This window comes from Homarus americanus, unplaced genomic scaffold (genome assembly GCF_018991925.1).
Source record: "Homarus americanus isolate GMGI-L3 unplaced genomic scaffold, GMGI_Hamer_2.0 scaffold47293, whole genome shotgun sequence".
Lineage (NCBI taxonomy): Eukaryota > Metazoa > Arthropoda > Malacostraca > Decapoda > Nephropidae > Homarus > Homarus americanus.
The window spans coordinates 424422-441889 of NW_024716859.1; the positions used below are offsets into that span (position 1 = coordinate 424422).

The following is a 17468-nucleotide window of genomic DNA, read 5'->3' on the forward strand; positions in this document are numbered from 1 at the left end:
TAACAGTTACATCCATCTCTCTCTCTCTCCCTGACAAGCTAAAGTTAAGCTCTATCTTACCACATCTCAGGGACTTTCACATCTGTAGTACAAATTACACATTGAGCTTCCTTCATACCTCTCAAGTGTTACTCATTTTCCGTCTACGCGCTTAAAAATATATATAAATATAAACTACTCATATATCTTATCTACATCTGCCATCTCAGTGCCTTGTGTGAATTCTGCAGCGACCAATAAAGGCTCGGGAGGGTTTTATCATAAGTTGTAATTTTTACGTCACATGAATCCAATCCACCGTTTTGTTGTGTTCGGCTCTGAGATTCATATTCATTATCATCACTATTGGGTCCCGGATTAAAGGTCAGAGTCCTTAAACCGGGTCATTCACGCCGACTGGTAAAGCATCATGCATCAAACATGGTAATTGTTCAGGGCTTCAAAAGTTGTCATATGTTACAGCTGATTTTTTTTTTCAATATCAACGGAAAAAAACCGATGCATAATATAAATGTTACGACAGTGTGTACCACCATCCTTGGCACGGTACACTGACGTTGCAACAACTCACAGGAAACGGCAGATATAATGGGAGAGATGTGAGGGGTGGAAATCCTAAGTAAGGAACGTTAATGAATCAACCGTAAGAGAAATTTTATATCGTCAACTACTGCAACGGTCCTGCTGACTGGCTGGCTGGCATTATGACGTCGCCCATTCTCTTGAAATAATCTCATCTTAACAAACGCGGGTGTGTGTGTGTGTGTGTGTGTGTGTGTGTGTGTGTGTGTGTGTTCTTACATTAACATAATTAAGGAAGCTTGATATATCGACGTAAACAAAGCATTCGTCATTTGTTTTTTCCAACGCTTGCAGGTCGTTGCCAGACGCAGGAGGATGATGATGATGATGGTGGTGACTCCCCCGGAATCAAAAACAACAACGCGAAGCTCTCCCATCATTTACTGCCATTAATCACTTGTAAACTACTTTAACAGTTGTGTCTAAATTGTTTTCTTATTATTATTCTTTTCTCTTGCTGTAATGTTTTCCTTTCACGACAAGACAAGACCAGGAGGAGTTAATATTATTGTCTCGTGTTATACTCGCCCCCTCCCTCACAGCCAAGCCTCGCCCGACCATCACCACTTATCATGTTTCTGTTTTACGTCAGCTTCCTACCCGCCTTACATTATATCCTTAAACACATCCTTTTAAGTTGTTTCTTAGTTGTTTCTTTCTCCTGTGTCCTGTGTGTGTCATCCGTAAAGTCTTGTTTGCTATAACCTAACCTAATCTGACCTAACCTTTACCTCGCCTAACCTAATCTGACCTAACCTTTACCTAACCTATTTCAACTCACCTTTACCTAGCCTAACCTAATCTTACCTCACGTTATCCTAACCTAATGTAACCTTGACTCACCTTACCTAACCTAACCTAACCCAGCATAACCTTTACCTAACCTAACCTAACATACCGTGACAACCAAACCCTTACTTAAAACGTCAGAACAAAAACATAACCCAAAGTATTATAATAATAAACTCATAAAATAAGTAATAGTTTTAGAAGTATAATAAAAGTCTTATATTTTCTCAAATTAAAACTCTTACGTGATGATTATTGTCTTTAAGTTGAGAAAATTATAAAATATTCGTAATGATTTTATAGTAATATGATGACCATTGTATGATAGTGTGTGTGTGTGTGTGTGTGTGTGTGTGTGTGTGTGTGTGTGTGTGTGTGTGTGTGTGTGTGTAAAACAGTGACAGTGAATGAATAACAATAAATAAATGGGGAGAAAGTGTATTGTGATGAATGAAGGAAGGGTGTGTCCTCTCAATGAATGAATGGAGGGTAAGTGTTCCTTCTTCATTCCTTCTATCCTGTAGTGTAATGAATGAAGACCAACAAGGGTGAAAGCAATGCAGTTAAAGAGGGAGAAGATAGGGGAAGGGAGAGAAGGGTGAAGAATTTTAGGGAGATATATGATGAGCGAGAGGGAGAAAGGTTAAGGGAGGGAGGGAGGGAGGGAGAAGCCAGGAAGGGAGAGAGAAAGTGGTGGAGGGAGTTTATATCCAGAAAGAAATAGGGGAGAGAAGGGGAGGGACGTTCCAGAAAGAAGGGGGGTGGAGGAGGAGAGGAGGGGAGGAGGATCTAGGGAGGAAGGGAGAGAGGGAGAACTCCATGGGAGAGGGGGGAGGAGGAGGATCCAGGGGAGAGGGAGGAGAGAATCTAGGAGGGGAGGAGGAGAATCCAGGAGGAAGGGGGAGGGAGTGAGAATCAGGGAGGGAGGGAGGAGGACCGGAGGAAGGGGAGGGAGGGAGAGGGATCCAGGGAGCGAAGGGGAGGGAGGAGGAGGATCCAGGGGAGCGAAGGGGAGGGAGGAGAATCTAGGGAGGGAGGGGGAGGATCCAGGGAGGAAGGGGAGGGAGGGAGTGAGGATCCAGGGAGCGAAGGGGGAGGGAGTGAGAATCTAGGGAGGGAGGTCAAGAACCCCTCGTTTAAACGGACTGAATTTTTTTCTCACAATGGGGCCTCTGGTTAAGGGACGACCTGCCTTGTTCCACACGATAGATGGAGGGATGGATGGATAGATGGATATACAGCATACGAGTATTAATGTATATAGTTACACACATTCATAACATACATACATACATACATACATACATACATACATACATACATTCACACATTCATACAGTAAAATTCGCCATATAGGTTCAAGTGTACACACACAGAACAGGTAAACAAAAAATGGTATGTCAAGACAACCAAGGGTAGACCAAAAACCTCTTATTCTTTCTTAGTTTTACGAGAGAGAGAGAGAGAGAGAGAGAGAGAGAGAGAGAGAGAGAGAGAGAGAGAGGAAATGGAGACATAGGTAATTATATATCTGTAGATAGATATAGAGAGAGAGAGATGTAAACATTGATAGAAAGTACTTATATATATAGACTACAGTAAGTGTATGAGTGAAATAACTTGTGAGTGAGTAAGTGAATGAACGAGTAAGTGGATGAGTAAATTTCACTCATCCCAGAGGCAAAGAAAACAAAAACTCGTTCCCTGCTTCGCCACCTCTCTCTCTCTCTCTCTCTCTCTCTCTCTCGACTAGCTGAGAAGTGAGGGAGTTATGTCTGGAATAGGCGTGAGAAATTACCCCTGGGAGTAGAGGAAATAGGGGAATTATCTCTGGGAGTAGGGGAAAAATAGGGAATTTATCTCCAAAACCAGAGAAATATTATAGAAATTATCTAAATATAAGGTGAGAAGGAAAAAATAAGACTATTATCCTTTAAGAGTACACACCATCCCATTACTAACTAAATATATAAGTTTGATATAGCCACGTCTGTACATTGGTAATATTGTCAGATAATATAGCAAGTAATATATTAAGGTCAAACTATTATACTGCTGGGAGTTGGTTATAAGAGATATGGAATTTCTGTTATTTTTCCTACAGGTGCTGACGTGTAGGGAGGGTTCATTTACCTGTACAGTAGACGTGTGTGTGTTTGGAGCGGTTACACTTAAAGGTACCGCTCAACACACAAACACACACACACACACACACACACACACACACACACACACACACACACACACACACACACACACACACACACACACACACACACACACACACACACACACACACACACACACACACACACACACACACACACACACACACACACACACACACACACACACACACACACACACACACACACACACACACACACACACACACACACACACACACACACACACACACACACACACACACACACACACACACACACACACACACACACACACACACACACACACACACACACACACACACACACACACACTACACACACACACACACACACACACACACACACACACACACACACACATCTACACACACACACACACACACACACACACACACACACACACACACACACACACACACACACACACACACACACACACACACACACACACACACACACACACACACTACACACACACACACACACACACACACACTTATATAATACTAAAGTAACTATTGTCGCTAAACCTGAACACGGATTTCCGCAAAAAAAAAGGTTAGGTTAGGTTAGGAGAAAAGATAATATTTCTAACTCACTTAACTAACGATAAAAAAGTTACAATACGTTAGATGAGACACGTTCGAGGCTTCCATAACTATATACGTGTTTTCTTACTAATCTTTTAGAATCTTTATGGCTAGTCGTAGGTTGTGGTAGTTTGGTTGAGTGTGGTAGTTTGGTTGAGTGTGGTAGTTTGGTTGAGTGTGGTAGTTTGATTGAGTGTGGTAGTTTGGTTGAGTGTGGTAGTTTGATTGAGTGTGGTAGTTTGGGTGAGTGGTAGTTTGGTTGAGTGTGGTAGTTTGGTCGAGTGGTACTTTGGTTGAGTGGTAGTTAGGTTGAGTGTGGTAGTTTGGTTGAGTGTGGTAGTTTGATTGAGTGTGTAGTTTGGGTGACTGTGGTAGTTTGGTTGAGTGTGGTAGTTTGGATGAGATTGGTCGTGTGATAGTGCGTTACAATGGTGTAGTGTGTTAGAGTGTGGTAAGAGTGTGGTAGCGTGTAGTAGTTTGGTAGTATGGTTGAGTGTGGTAGCATGTGGTGAGGTGTGATAGAGTGTGGTAGTGTGAGTGATGGAGTGTGGTTAGGGTGTGGTAGAGTGTGTGTAGTGTGTAGTATAGTAGAATGTGGTAGGTAGGAAACAAGAATTGATGTGTGTGTGTGTGTGTGTGTGTGTGTGTGTGTGTGTGCCACCTCCTCACACACACCTCGTCTATGATACAAATGTCACTTGCTAAGATTAATATTTCATTGATATTACGTTAATCTTCATCAAACCCAAATCAATTTCCCGACAGGATTCTAAAAGTTTAATTGAAATTATAAAAGAGAAAAAGTATTAATTTGTTGTTTAGTATTCAGAGCGTTAATAAGCACACACTTGGCCTTTCAAACACGTATACATACATACATACATATCCAAATACCCAGATACACACATGTACACACAATTCACACATACATACACATACGGACACATACATACACACGCGCACACATCATTACACTAAAGTAAAGAAGTGACAGTAAAGTGTGAGAGCAGAGACACTAAAGTGTTAAGTCACAATGATACCAAAACACTTAAGAAAAAACCCCACTTATGAGGGAGATTATGAGTCAAAAGAGGAGAATGAGGCACATGAGAGGGGGGAGGGGGAGTGAGGGAGATAGATACAATGGTGAGGGTGTAATGAGGCGTGACTCATCTCATTGTATTGTAACAAAGACTCCCGAGACCTGAAATTATCGTTCATCTATGTGTACAGGTCGACGGCAGCCATGAAACCATTCCAAACACAAATATTGCTTCAATAAACTCACTAATCAAAGCGCGTATTGATGCTCTTGCAAAATCTAAAACATCCATTGACGTTATTTTATTATTAATATTGAAACCAGCACAGAGATATTGCTACATGGATGATTATTATTCACACAGTAAGAAAAACCGCAGCCGTCATCTCTCGTGGTTTAACACAAGCAATAGGGAACATAAACCACTAAGTACATAGAGATTACAAAGTAAACGCGACCGCAGATTAGAAACTCTCCATACAGCAGAAGGGAAACGCAGATAATAGAGCGAATAACAAAACCATTTAAAGTAACCGCCCGAGGGTTGACAGGTGTTTCCGTTTCGCCCAAAATTGAGGTGAGAAAAATAATTTCAGGGCTGCCAACCCCCCGTCAAAAGTAGGGGCGGTGGTAGTGGGCGCAGGGCAGCCAACCTTTATCTACAATTGATGACTTTTGGGGGTAATTATGGCGGCCCGGAGTCGATATTGATTATTTTTAACTCTGTGGCTTGTTGAGTGTTCACATGGAGGGAAATGTGATGAGGGAGGACTTAGTATTTACTGGTGGGGGAGTCATTATGCGTAACTACCATGCACAGACAGCATCATGACGAGTGAGATAGTGAGAGAATGAGAGACAGTGAGAGAGAAAGAGAGAGAGAGAGTTGGTGAAATAGACGACAATAAGATAAACAAACTCATGCCACCGCAACTTTCCGAGGTGTAAACGCGACCAGGCCAGCCAAAATTCACAAAGAAGCAGCGTTGGCAGCGCCCCAGAAACGGGTCCAAGGGTTTTTTGTTTCAAATTATAGTTAATTTTAGACGATGTCAGAATGGAGCAGCTTCCCTCGCTACCGTCTACATTACACTTATCATCTTTATGTTATACTCAAGTAGAATGAAGAAAATGATAACGAAGTGAACTTTATAATCCCCAATACGAACCCCTCGTAATTCTCGGCATAACCCTGACTTGAATACGAAATGAGTAATACACACACAGGGACCCGCGTGTTTTTTTTTTCCTATGAAACAATCAGACAGCCGCGGGGTTTGAGAATTTTTCAATTTCCAAACATCAAACAGAAGAAACGGGCGGCGGCGAGGCGGAGCGAGGCTAACCATCCCACCTGATACGGAATGCCGGCGTTCTCCATTATCTGAGGCACAGAGGCCATATAAAAATTTATTATTCCCCCCTCCCTCCTCCTCCTCCCGCCCGTCACCTCCCGCACCCCCCTTCCGCAAAGAGCTCACCCGGGTCGCCAGTTTATGTTTATCTCCGTTATTATTGCGGCGCTGTATACGAATATACAGCGTCGTAGGGAGGTATTTGGCATTGTATACATGCTAATGTGGGCGTGTTGTGTGCCCAAGCGTGTCCAAATTCCCTGGGTTTGGTGATATTTGATGGAGTTGTTGTGCCTTCACTCAAATCAGCTGGGTGGCCGCATGTTGGCGCCGACAGTGGGAAAGTGTGTCGTACGTTCGAGATATTTGATAAAACTTTTGATTTGTTCTCTTTTCCTCCAAATGTGTTAAATTAAGACAGAAATATATATTTAAAGTAAATATATGCGTTATTTAAAAAAGTATTTGGACTTAAGGGAAAGTTTGAGGTAATAATCTTGCGTGTGGCTGAGTGGACTGGGCGGTAGTTGCGTTAGCGGCCGTCAGGGGGACGGTCGGTCTGAATATTTTTGAGCAAAAAATTATCTAAATAAAATTCGAAAGGCGCCATAGTGACTGGGTTCAAGGTAAGCGGAGGATGTCGGAGTAATTTCGGATGGTGTGGGGTGTGCTTTGAGAAGGGAACCCGGTGTTATTAGTGGTGTTTTGATCCCGTGTTTGAAAAAGAGGGCGGCGGTGGTGGTGGTGGTGACCCTCGCCCCTCTAACTCTTTCCACCCAAAAACGAAAAACAGGAAAATGAAAGCAGTCGACGATTAATCGAATTTGAGAGAGTCTTAAGGTCGCGTCGGGCCGCACCAGTGTTGGATCAGTTCTCTCCGCTATTTATGTCTCCAAAGGTACGTGGACTTAGTTATTTACTGTGTGGTATTATAGAGTGTTTAAGGGGAAAAACAGGGGGCACATTACCATGGGTCTCCGCCTCTAAGAAATATTAATGAGTTTTGAGTCCATGACGGAGTGAGTGGTGAGTGTAGTAGTGAAATAATAGAGAAAAACAAGGACATTATCTCCACAAGTGATATAATGATTAATTAGTGGTTAATACAAAATCTATGGACATATAAGAGTATAATAATGTACCATCAGTGTTGAACTATACTACGAGTGTCTATATAACCACAGAACAAATTAAAAGAAATTACAGAATCTAAAGTAAGTTCCGAGCAAAAATAAACTCCTGAAGTGAAAAATTTGACTTGAGAATAACTTTGGCGAATGTGAAGATATATATTTTGAGCTGCCCCACACAACTAAGTTCTTGGAAGACTGTGTGTGTGTGTGTCTGGGGCCGCTCCCTGAAACCCTCTCTTGTGAATCATACTTTACATTCATTATCAATTGATGAATAATTATGGTGTTTTTAATATGTGTGGTTGGAGGTACAGTGAAGGGGGTTTTGTGCATGTATGGTTGCAGGTATAACGAGGTGTTTTAACGTGTGGTAGAGGTTTAACAAGTGTGATAGATGTAAAATGGTGTTTTAACGTGTGTGGTGGAGGTTTAACGAAGGTATTTTACATGTGTGGTGGAGGTTTAACAAGTGATAGGCGATTAATGAAGGTGTTTGATGTGTGTTTGGGATAAGGTGTTTTAACAAGTGCGGTGGAGGTTTAACAAGTGTTAGGCGATTAATGAAGGTGTTTGACGTGTGTTTTGGATTAGGTGTTTCAACAAGTGCGGTGGAGATTTAACGAAGGTATTTAACAAGTTTGGTGGAAGTTTAACAAGTGTGATAGACGATTAATGAAGGAGTTTAACGTGTGTTGATGGAGTTACAACGACTGTATTAAGCGTGTGTTTGTGTGTGTGTTTGTCGACAAAATGTGAATAATTTCGATGGCACGAGACCACAGTGGGATTTTGGGTGAGTGTGAGGTGGTTATGAGTGATTGTGAGATGCCTATGAGTAGATATGTGAGTGTGTTGTGATTATGAGTAGTTATGAGGTGGTTCTAAGGTGTTATGAGTAATTGTCTGTGTGAGGTGGTTATGAGTGGTTTGGGGTTAGCGTGAGGTGATTTTGAGTATAGTTATATGTGTGTGAGGTAATTGTGAGTAGTGATGTCTGAATGAGGTGATTATGAGCAGTCATGTTTTTGTAAGGTAGCTATGACTCATTACATGTGAGTATGAGGTGGCTGTGAGTGGTTGCTTTGACTTCAGATTTTTATGAGTAGAGGATTATAATGACTTATTTTTATGAGTGATTTATAATAGATTATTTTGGAATCATAATGAGTACGATTATTAAATGAGTATAATGAGTCATTACCGTGAGTGGTTATTATGAGTTTGGTTATTAATTGGGATCGTAATTATTATGATTATGGTTATTATGTGATTATTATGAGTAATTATGAGTGAGTGTTGTAGTATAGTAATGAGTTTGTTTAATTAATGAGTGATCATTATTAGTATGATTATTTAAAGTGATCATGATGACTCATTATTATGAGTAGCATTGAGTTGTCTGATCAGTGATGTGAGTTATGTGTATAATTAATGAGAGTCAATGGCTATTGTGAGTGACTATGGCAGTAGTTTGAGTATTATGAGCGATCTTTATGGGTAATTATAATGAGTTAGGATTATTATGTTATTTCCCCAGATTAACCAACGCGAAACTCATTAGTAGTGATTACACTTTTTTGAGATTTTCAAAGAAATTATAAAAAAAATCTGCAACATGGCAAAATTATTATTAAAGTGGTTTTTTTTATATAAATAGAATAAGACATTTTTTTCATAGAAATTGTGAAAAGGAAATTACGAAAAATAATTTCTACGAGGTTTTTAAAGAAATTGTGAAATGTTTTTTGTTTTTCAGTGTTTTTCAAAATTATAAAATTGACATTGTCATTTGTGTTTTCCTGTTTATATAGTTAACTCAGAAATTTTAGTGATCTGCATTCCCAGCGAGGATAAATGGCAGTGAGGTGTGTTGGTGAAATAGGGAGTTGAGAAAGTAGTTTGACCCAACTATGCAAATGAACAGTAGAATGGCCTATTTTGTTTAATTTAATAGTAGGATAACTTTAACCACTGTATGAATAATAGGATGACCTAGTGAGTAAATAGGTTAGGTTAGTTTGGGGTCTGTGGATAGATACAAGACAAATCCAGACCATAAATGAATAAAATTACCCATTTCTCTTGGAGTGGCTAAACTTGGCCCACTCCCACGAAAACATTTGTCTTGCCTATAAAACTGAATAAGCAACTTGACCACCTCACTACCATGTACGAGTGAGTTACCTGTGTCTTCAATGGGTAATAAAGTACTCTTTTTTTTTTTTCTTAGTTCATGAATATATGTATACTGTACATGCCCAGCCTCAGGAAGGAGTGATGAGGCTCACCTTATGAATGGCTTAAGTGAACTCATAACCTGTGCTTTACTAGACTGACTCACCTCATAAAATTCTTAACTGGTTCATATTGTGAGTAGCTGGGTGAAGCAGGTTCATTCTCATGGGTTGTTTTGACTCCTCCTAAACAATGGGGAGGTTGTTTTATAGTCCAATCCCCATGAGTGAGTATTTGAATGACCTACCTTCCCATGGCTGGTGACCCCATTACCCATGAATCAGTCCGATATGTCTTGGGAATTAATGGGTTAGCTGGTAGGCAATTTGTTACTCATCTTCCCATGAATTTGTCTAGTATCAAAACTCATATATGAATAAGTTAGCCCACCCACTCATGAATGAATAACTTAGGCCACTTACTCATTACTGAATAAAAATTAGCCCACCCACTCATGATCGAAGAAATACTGTAGCTAACTCATTTGCTTTCCATTTGTGAACTTTTTGTACACCTCCTCATAATTGTACTCAACCTTTCCCTCATAATACCCATAGTTCATTCCCTCATAATCACTTGTTATGTCATTCCTCATAATCATTATCATCCTATTCCTCATAACATTCATCATTCCTTCCTCATATTCTCTCACTCATAACCAGCAGTGTTTGTATAATAACCCCATCTCATAACCTGTCATGCATTCCTTCATAACCAGCCGAAATATATAACTTCAACCCTCATAATGACTATTATCACATACTGTATCTCATAACCTATCCTTCCATCCTTTGCAACCACAAGTCATCCTACCACAAATAATACAGTAACGCAAGTGTGTGTGTGTGTGTGTGTGTACTATGAAGGTAACCAACATATTATCTACCTGAAAGCAATTTAATCGTGATCAGAAATTAACCACTAGACATGTCAGAGCATAAAGCCAACTAATACAAACCTTGAATGGTATGCCAGTACATGAACCTATTAGTTTTTGGCCTGGGTGTGCATGTCACTGGGCACAGCACACTTGTATTCCGGCGGTCCTCTACCTGACGGAATCCTTAGCCCACAATGTGATACAGTACTGTGATGTGTTGGATGGTGTGATATTTTTTACAGAGGAATGCTCCTTAAATTGTTCGCCGTGGGTATGGGAACTTTAAGGGTGTACTTGATGAAGGTCTTGAGAATTTGGTGTGGTGCTGTGAGCCAGCAGTGACAGTGCAACAGTTCAATGGTGTTTATACTGTATTGTGCAAGGATGGTTCACTGTATTTTTATATCTAGGTTTAACATCAATTACAGATAGCAGTTACCTATCATGCATGGATTATCTACTGGAATTAATTACACAAAAATTCCTTGTGATTTCACTTGGTTGTTAATTAAGAGTATGGTAATGTATCTAGTTAATTGTAATGAGTTATCTTGATTAATTATTTGTAGCCATAGATTACATAGATAGATGATCAGTTTTCAGTAGTAAACTATTAAGAGTTTTTGTCATAAAGGGATTTTCTACTTAACACTGTTGTTATATCATCATCACAGACTCCGAGTACTCTATGTTGAATGTCTTCTTTCATAGATCCATTTAAAATTACATTGAAATATAAACACCATAAATTAACTATCGTAGTGTTATCTGTTAGTAAAAAGGACCTCGGAGATACCCAGTTTTTACCATTATGTCCGTTGTATTGAGTAATATGGTAATCATAAGTGAGGTTCTAACTATTCTCTACTGTGTTCACTTACAAAATGTGTCCACTGAAGTTTTTTCATATGTTGTATTTTGTCTGAACTGCCTTAGTGTGTGTTAAGGATCATTGTTTTGAAGCACAGAAATACAGTTTAAGTACAGTACCCGGTACATATTTAACAGTAGTAAGCTCCCCACAGGTGTATATTAAGCTCTACTGTAACCTATGTCATAACCTACCTGTTGTAATGTATTTGTTTACATACGCACTACAGTATTATTTATTTTACACTCCATTGATTTCAGGTGTTATTTGAGTGAATGTGATGTTTTGTTGTTTTATACTGAAATCTAAGCGGTCTTTGAATCAGTGGCCAGGAATGATTTACATATATTGTACACTACTGTACTGTTTTATACTGTACACCTGTATTCTTCAGTTTCAAAATTTTTGTATTAATTTAACTGTTTCTTGATCACTCCTTATAATGCAAGTTTATTTTTAAGATAACTCTGTAATTCATTAGTACTATAGTACTGTACTGTTAACTATACCAATATGGCCTATGGTATTTCAATCCAATTCTGAAAATCTGTCAATTTGTGGTCAGACTAAGTGTAGTTGTAACCATAATCAAATACTTTGCCCAAAGTAACTGTAATGGCAGTCACTCCGTGTCTGTACCAATTACAGTTCCATACATATAGGTCTATTCTCAGGGTAGACCCATAGCTCTCTGTTATTGGCACCTTAACTCTTAAACATAAATACAGTATCAGGTCCTAGGGCCGAGTTGATGCTTTAATTATCATCTTTCGGTTATTTTTGCTTGGGTTCCTCACTTAACCTAACCTATTGCTAATCTGACCTAGGCCTACGTGCACAGAGAATACAGGGTAAATTCATGCAGTGTAATCGAGGGCCAGAGACCTGTGACCAGATGACACGCAAAACATAACATACTGTAGTCCTATTCCCAAGGGCACCACAGTTTTATGGCCCCGTCGATGGTTCAGTATATATTCCCTGGGTTTAGGGCTTCCTCGGTAGAAGCCTAACCTAGGGACATTCCAGAAGTCCATTGATCAAACTCTAGACCCAGGGAGCTTTAACTGATTCCTAGTGTAATTCAGAAAATAATGGTTTGGAGTTTCACTTCTGACAAGGCAGCAGCGCAATACCTATTACACAGCTCGAGGCTACCAGATATTAATGTCACTTATTTAATATAGCTACATTAACTATTTGTGTGTTTTTTTTTTTTTTTTTTTTTTTTTTACTGTATACTGTATTGCTGCAGTGCCCCCCAAATAGAAAAGAAAATCAAGGTACTGATAGATCCTTTTGGGAAATAGGTAGTAAGGTTCTATAGCTCAAACTGTGTTCAAATCTGCCTTAAAATGTGTTTTACACAAAAATAAAAGCGTTAAAGGACATACGTGGGTACAGTATAGCAGATCTGAGGCTTAAAAGACCATAGATACGTGGGTTCTAATCAGAACAAGTGGAGTTTTTGCAAGAGACAAGCCAAATAATCTGCCTAGTTTTGAGGGAAGGCCCTACAGGACAGCACTGAAGTACCTGTATAACATTGTTAAGAGTGAAGCAAAACAGGATTATCTAAACTGAAGGTTCATTATAACCCCGTGCTGATTTTGTGCATCTCAGAGTATGGATGAATACATACAGTGGCTATATGAGTACAGTACAGCACTGTACTGTACTATGCTCAAAAGGACAATTGCTGTTGAATGAATAATTGATGGGCGGTGAGCTTAACTTGCATAGTGTGCAAAGTGCTCGAGAGCTTTACAGTATACTGTACGTGATGTCATGATGGACTTTTCATAATGGAACAACCTTGTGAAAGAATACCAGCATAGATTTATACCAGAGTGCTCATGCTGCACACAGTTGCAGGAGGTAGTGGATGTATTGTCACTTATCTTAGAACCCTGGTAATATTGTACTGTACTGTGTTATGTTTTAACATTGCAGTATATCTGGTACTTTGACTTAGCCAATTCATTTAACAGTGTTGCTCATGAAATTCTGATGATTGAATTGAGAAAAAAAAATAGTGTCTCATATCTCTTATCATGGACTAGTGACTTGCAATCACAAACAGTGCATGATGATCACTGACAAAATCATCCCATGTAGCTACCTGTGACAAGTCTCTTGCCACAAGGCTGTGTGATGAGACAGATATATATATTTTTTTTACTCTATCACAAGTAATATGCCAGATGCTATTCACTCTTTCATACAAATGACTGAAGTGTAAGTGGATTTTTTTTTTTTTTTTTTTAGTACATGACCCAGCCTGACAAAAACATTTATTTACCTTACCGTATTGAAATAAAATGTGAAAATCTGGATGTTTATGTTGACACTGAACTGAAGAAGTTAAATTCTGCCAATAAACGTTAGGATTGATACAAAGATCCTGTGCATATTAAGATGATCTGTCTCTGATAAGGTTCTTTGAGTGTAGTGCTGTGTCAGTTCGAAAATTGCCATTCTACGTGGTCTCCGAGGTATGCCTGATACATTACTGTACTGTCCAAATTTTTAGAACTAAAGGAAGACTACCAACCTGATGCTGGGTCTCTGTCACCTTACTAGTTCGCACTTCAATCAGGCACGGGAAAGTTAATAAAAAGTTTATAAACCACCTCGAAGACCATTACATACCCAAGAGGCATATACAGTATCTGCAGTTAGTAGATGGCCCCCCCCGAGATCCTACTCTCGAGTTTAAGAATCGGGATGTGTACTTGTTTAACTGTTTTATTTTCAATTATAACAATAAATTTTAAATGAGGGAGTTATCCATGGAAGACAATGAAAATACAATAGTAAATATCACTCTCAGCTGACCACTGTACAGTACACGATAACTCCGCTACGTAATTCTTTTTTGGGGGTTCCTGACCCTGCAATTTTTCTGTTTTCATAAAGTTACATGATTTCATTCTTTGTGCCATCTTACGACCAACTTGAGAGAGAACATTTACCTACATTTAACTCGTATAGTAACATAAAGTAAAATTAAATTGCATCTTGTGTGCCCAAACCAATTGTATTTTTTTCTGCCAAGAATTGTAGCTATGCTTTTTTTTATCCAGAGTAATGTACTGTACTACATTGTTTGACACCTAGAGAAGAGTAGATGCATGAATACTACTTGGCAGATTTCTTAAAGAGAATCCATAAATTTGTCGATACCGTACAGTAGGTGGGTAGACTGTAGCTCCTGGGTATGGTTGTTTCCTCACACCTCTCATATTACCATATGTGATCCGACAAGAAAGGATAGATCATTTTATTACTCAGGACTTGAACCCAATACTTGTGAAGGCGGTGTACTGACCATCTATACCACGGCTCACCACACTCCTCCCACACTGACCACTGGGTAACAAGTCATCCGTGCAGGACCCAGTGAGGTAGTGTATATGTCGTACTTTATCGTATATGATACTGTATGTTGGTTTTGTAGATAATTTGACAGCATATTTGCTACAACTCATTAGGGTATCCGGAAAACTGGTCTGTCAACATAACATCATATGACATTCCTGGATGTATGGCTCTGTTGCTAAACCTTACAGTACATTGATCCTTACAACAATTTCAAGGGATTAGGTACCAAAAGATAATCAACATATATGTATTTAGATTCACAACACAGTGCAACTACAGTACTTTAGATTGAAATAACTAGTTTTGGGGAAATATGGAGTTAAGGAAAGAGCGAGTTGTAAATTATTTGTCCTCCACCCAAAAGTGACCTTGTAAGCAACACATGTGGGTTTGTTTGAATATGGGGGGGTGTGTGTTTGTACAATTCACTGTATATGATTTTTTTTTCTGCATGTGATTTAACAATTCTGCCTTTGATTTTCAGGTAATAAGGCAGTGATTCTCTTCTGTAGCTCCTTACTTATCTTGTTGAAGTATGAGCTTTATGTTTCTGACCAGACGGATGTAACAACTTGAAAGACCAGGAGAAAACTGAGAGAAAATGCAGGGAAGCTCAGAGACTTCATCACTAAACACACAAGATGGTAACACACTTTTGTTGGGAAGGGTCGCCGGGGTGCAGTTTATTGTGTCGTGCGCCGGCAGCTTGAACGTGAAGCACAGTACTGTAAACACTCATCAGTAGCGTCTCCTCTCACTCGCTCCTGACTAACACAGGATGAAAACTTCCAAGGTACAATGCCAACAGTCGGAAATCAAGAATATAAGACATATGGCCTAAAATAACTTCTCAGGGTGGTTTGAATCTTCTGCGTATAGAATCGCAATTGTTCAGGGAGCGTCTGTTACCAAGGTCTGTACTTCTCCCTCAACAGGGCTGTAACTAAAGGGTTGTGCTTAGGTTTGCGGTTTCATCAATACTCTGTCTGCCTCTGGTTTCCTCACACATTATCTAACTTGAACCTAATCTTCCCAAATTAGAGGGTCACGTGTCGTTAAGTTTGGTTTGTAGAAATAATCTGCGAATTTACTTGAGGAACTGTAGGTCTGAGGAAACTGTCAAGGTAACAGAAGAAGTACTGATGGTGTCCTAAACCCGGGGACACTCCACTGTTAAGGCTTCATTGTCAGAGTTTTATTTGGTGGTGTTAGACTCAGTGTTGGGGCTCTGGGGATGGGGTGGTGGACTGTACCACTGACTGTGTGGTGTGATCAACCTATGTAGCCCAAACTCTAGAACTGTATTTGAGGATCTATGATGGAGCTGAAACTACTGTGCAGTCCAGGTGTAGCTTTCACATTCCTTAGGACATCCTAGAACAGTTATTCAGTATTTGACGTACAGTATTTCCTGTAATGGGACACTTGTGAGAGTGACATTTCCAACACGTTGCAATATATTGTTTCCTGAGTGAGTTACTATAATTGGATTCTCTTTTGATTATTATTATTCACCAGGAAAGAGGGAGTTTTGGGAAGACCAACTTGGTGCCTCAAGAACCAACACCACCACCAAAAAAATAGAGACATAAGGAAGACATACTGTAGTGTGTGTTTTTTTTAATAGATTCTTTCTCTTTATTGTGTAGCTAGCTCAAAATTATAAAAACTTGCTTGTAATTAAATATTATGTTTTCATAAAATACAGTACTGTAATTCTACAGTATTTCATCTTTATTTAGCTATTTTATTAATTATCAAAGCATTATTGGAGTCAGCAGGGTGTAATATGATCAGCAGGGTACAGTAACTTGAAATAATATCGACCAGTTGCATCATGTCTTCCTCACTCAACATTCAGTGAATTATTATAATTCACTGCTTTTAACACATAACAAGGGATGAGCTCGAGAGGGGTACAGTATACTGTACAGTAACATGGTGGATTTATTGATCTCTTTTAATTATTATTTTATCACTGTTCTTTGTTAATTTGTTATGAACTTTACTGTCCAGTTTATTACCATTGATGGAATCACTCTAGGTCATGTATTGAGAGGAAAGTTATAACCCACAAAGATGCTTGACTTACAGGCGTGTATGAGAGAGCATGACGAGTGGTTTTTATTGTCATTTCAAAAGAGGTTAAAGATGACAATACAGTAGTTACTATAGGAAGTCAGTTCAGAGAGTGATAGTTAATCAAGCAGATGGAATTGTGTGATAGAAGCTTATTTGTAGATGTTTATATAGTACTGGGTTAATGAGATAACCTGTAATTTATACTTTTGTTTATGGTGTTTATTTTCAGAACATTGATTTAAAATATTATAGCCATTTATCTTTTAACTTTGTCTTTCTGAATATTGCTTTAAGATACTGTAGCCATTTTTGTTTTCTTTTTCATTTTTAACTTTG

At 39.2% G+C, this 17468-nt stretch overlaps 1 protein-coding gene across 5 annotated transcripts in view; it reads left to right on the forward strand.

Moving 5' to 3' along the window:
- Positions 1-7064: 7064 nt before the first annotated feature.
- Positions 7065-17468, forward strand: part of LOC121858514 — a 53428-nt gene continuing 43024 nt past the window's right edge. For 2 of the 5 annotated variants that reach the window (XM_042354982.1, XM_042354985.1), the window contains exon 1: positions 7065-7445. Coding sequence is in view for 1 of the 5 variants with exons in the window: in XM_042354986.1 (XP_042210920.1) it covers positions 7434-7445 (12 nt within the window). In the remaining 4 variants the exon portion in view is untranslated. The remainder of the gene's footprint in view (positions 7446-17468) is intronic. The other 3 variants (XM_042354986.1, XM_042354983.1, XM_042354987.1) reach the window with 3 other exon arrangements.